The following is a 3,423-nucleotide window of genomic DNA, read 5'->3' as shown; positions in this document are numbered from 1 at the left end:
TCCCGCCCGCCCTCTGCTGGCACCGGGCTCCGTCTGCGCCGGGAGCCGGGAGGAGCTTCCAAAAACCGGGAATATCGGCCTGGAAGGAGCGTCCGTGCCGGACTCCACCGGCCCGACCCGGCCAAGCCCCTGCAGTGCCCCCCTGCCATGGCAGGGCCACCCCCGCTGTCCCAGCCCGGCCTGGGATCCACGGCTTCTCCGGGAATTCCATCCCAGCCCCTCCCAGCCAGGAATCCCTTCCCAATATCCCACCCAAATCCCCCTGTTCCAGTTTGGAGCCATCCCCTGTGTCCTGTCCCTCCGTCCCTGGTCCCCAGCCCCTCTCCAGCTCTCCTGGAGCTCCCTCAGGCCCTGGAGGGTTCTGAGCTCTCCCTGGAGCTTCTCCAGGCTGGACAATCCCAATTCTGTCTCCATGGAAGCTCCAGGCTGGAGCTGGGTGGGTCCTGTCCCCCCCATCTGTCCCCACACAAAAACACAGCCCCACTTAACCCAAAATAATTTTATTGTTGCCGTTGCTTCTGATACAAAAAAGGAATTCCACAAAGAGCCACCTCTCTGTGCGGGACAAGGGGCACAGGTTTGGGGTTTCAACACTTCCCCCCAAATAAACCAACCAGCAAGAAATGGCAATATAAAAAAAAAATAATAAAAAAAAAAATCAAACCAAAACACCACACCAGAGAGGAGGAGAGGAAATCTTGAGCTTTGAGACTTTGGCTCAACACACACACACAAACCCAGCTCTGCTAATTTATTATTATTATTATTATTATTAATACTTTTTGGATTTTGGTTTTTTTTTTTTTAAAAAAAGCACCTGTTGGAAAAAAAACAAACCAAAAATAATAATAAAAAAAAAACCAAAAAAAAACCAATCCCAAACATCAGGCCACCCATCCTGTCACAAGCTCTGGGACTCTTGTAAAATCCAGAGTCTGGAGCTGCTTTGAAGAGTTTTCAAGTTTGCCTGGAGCCCCGATACAGTAAACACACACATCCCCCACCCCTGGGCGCCAGCCAACCAGGAGAAATTCCCACCCCGCCAAAAAATTGTAAAGCTACAGGAAAATGCACTCCTGACAACACCGAGCGAGCATTCCCTTGGTGGTTTTCCATAAATACGGGAGGGTGGATGGATACAGTGCAGAACGCCGGCCAGGAACCAGCAGCAGCTCCCGGGAGCCGCGGGCACCTCGGGATGAGGCAGTTCCGTGGGAATGAGCACCTCTGATCCCGGGAATTGNGAGCCGCTGGGAATTGCAGAGGTGTCCCGGGAATTTCTCCCTGCAGTGTCCCCAGCCCCTCTAACCCTGTCCCTGTTCTCTCCAAAGCCCTGGACAGCCGGACCCCGGCGAGGCTCCCTCGGTGACGGGGCCGTGTGGGCACAGCCTGGCCCTGCTGCTGTCCCTGCTGCTGTCCCTGCTCCTGTCCCCACGCAGCCGCAGCCAGGTGGGTGCTCCCGTTCCGCTCCCTCTGCTCCGAGGCGGCCGCTGGACGCGAATTCCCGGCAGGAATGACCCTCCCTGTCCTGGTGTCCATCTCGGCACAGCCCCGGGTCAGGAGCCCTGAGCAGCCCCTCTGCTCCCACAGCTCCTTTTTGCTGGGAATTATCTGGGATTTGGGATTCCAAAGGGTCCCTCAGCACCGCCCCGGGCGTCTCCAGGGATTGCCGGGGATTTCTGGTCGGAGGAGCAGCCTCTGGCCCAGCCCCCGGACCTGCCCACCCTTGTGGCTTCCTGAGCTTGCCAGAAACTCCAGAATTCCCTGTGAACCTCCCCGCCCTTCCCTGCTCCTCTTGCTGCGTCTCGTGGCCGGTTCCTCCTCCCCAGCCATCTCTGCTTTCCCCACATCCAGCTCCTTCTCCTTCACCATCTGTTTTTCCACGTCCAATTCCAGCTCCCTCACCGTCTCTGCCTCCCCCACACACGATTCCTCCTCCCTCACCATCCCTGCTTTCCCCGTGGCCAATTCTCCCTCCCTCACCCTCTCTGCTTCTCCCTCCAGGAGCTCTGGGCCGGGCCAGGAGCCGATCCCGAGGGGTTGGCCATGGAATAGGCGCTTTTCCAGGTGCCGGGCACAGCGGGAGGCTGAGGTTGGCCGCCCCGAAGGCGCCGTGCCCTGGAGCCCCCGGCCTCTGCCATGAATGATGCATCCACCATGGATTATGAACTGCTCTCGCCATCCCTGGTGGAGCACCCCGCGGGCTCCGCGGGCATGGATGCCGAGCAGAAAACTGTCTTCGCCTTCGTCATCTTCCTGCTGGTGTTCCTGGTGATGCTGATGGTGCGCTGCTTCCGCATCCTGCTGGACCCCTACAGCCGCATGCCCGCGTCCTCCTGGACGGACCACAAGGAGGGCTTGGAGCGGGGCCAGTTCGATTACGCCCTGGTGTGAAGGTGGCCACGGGGCGAGCCCGAGCCCCGCCCGCCCCCGGTGCGGCCCCGCGGGGATGCTCCGGGCGCGGGGCCGGGCCCGGGGGAGGTTTTCTAGGCGTTTCTCTCTTTTCTAAGCACTTCTCAGTTCTCTTGGCGGGGCGCTGGGGAACGGGGCCCGGCCAGGCTCGGGCTCCCCGCTGCCCCCCGTGCCCCCGGGCACCGCGAGGGGCAGGAGGGGCCGGGACGGGGCATGGCGGGACCTGCCCTCGGCCCGCGGGGCCCCTGGGCCGGGCTCTGCCCGGTGCCGGAGCCGAGCTTTGACCCCTCGGAGCCCTCCTGCCCCCCGCACCCCCCGGGAGTGCTGCCCGTGCTGCAGTGTGTGTGTGTGTGTGTGTCTGTAGCTGAGCTCTGTCCGTCTGGGGTTCCTCACAGCCGAGTGCCGGCTTCGTTCCTCGTGTGTGCCCGTCCCGAGCCCCCCGAGCGGGAGCGGCGGCTGGAGCCCCCCGAGCGCTGCCCCTTCCCCCGGGCCCTGCCGGGCTGAGCCAGGGGCGCTCCTGGGGACCCCAGCGCGGATCTCGGGCCCCACAAAACACCCGGGAGAGGCTCCTCGGCAGCTCCCGCGGGCATCCCAGACCCTGCCGGGGTGGCCTCGCTGTGTCCGGGGGTGTCCGGCCCTTCCCTGGCTCCCCGAGGGCTCCGGAAGGGGCCGGGGGGCGAGCGGGGGGTCCCAAAGCCCGTGGAGGGCAGCGGGAGGATTTGTAGGAAGGGATTTGAGCCCCGGGGGAGAACCTCGACCCCTCCATGGAAATAAAGCCGCACCGTGCCAACCCCAGCCGGCTCCTGCTCCGCTCTTTGACGCGTCCCGGGACAGGAACCGGAGCCCCCCAAATCCTGGGGGCCGCCCCTGCCCCGCCTGCGACAGCGAGGAGGAGGAGGAGGCACTGCCAGGAGCTGAGGAGTGACCACGGGGACACAGCCCGGCCTCGTCCTGTCCCAGCACGGACACAAATCCCACTGGCACCTCGGAGCTGCTCCCGGGACATTTCCC

The 3,423-nt window shown here is 63.0% G+C and overlaps 1 protein-coding gene across 2 annotated transcripts in view; it reads left to right on the top strand.

Annotated features, from left to right (window-relative positions):
- CTXN1 (cortexin 1) overlaps positions 1–3,207 on the top strand; it is a 9,056-nt gene extending 5,849 nt beyond the window's left edge. Inside the window, exons 2-3 of one of the 2 annotated variants that reach the window (XM_015651716.2) lie at positions 1,332–1,449; positions 2,005–3,207. In XM_015651716.2, coding sequence (XP_015507202.1) covers positions 2,140–2,394 — 255 coding nt within the window. In that variant the 5' untranslated portion in view covers positions 1,332–1,449; positions 2,005–2,139 and the 3' untranslated portion in view covers positions 2,395–3,207. The remainder of the gene's footprint in view (positions 1–1,331; positions 1,450–2,004) is intronic. The other variant, XM_015651715.2, reaches the window with a different exon arrangement.
- Positions 3,208–3,423: the final 216 nt, after the last annotated feature.

Source organism: Parus major, chromosome 28 (genome assembly GCF_001522545.3).
Source record: "Parus major isolate Abel chromosome 28, Parus_major1.1, whole genome shotgun sequence".
NCBI classification, from domain to species: Eukaryota; Metazoa; Chordata; class Aves; order Passeriformes; family Paridae; genus Parus; species Parus major.
Note: the sequence above shows the minus strand (reverse complement) of the source record. Positions and strands in the feature narration are given on the sequence as shown.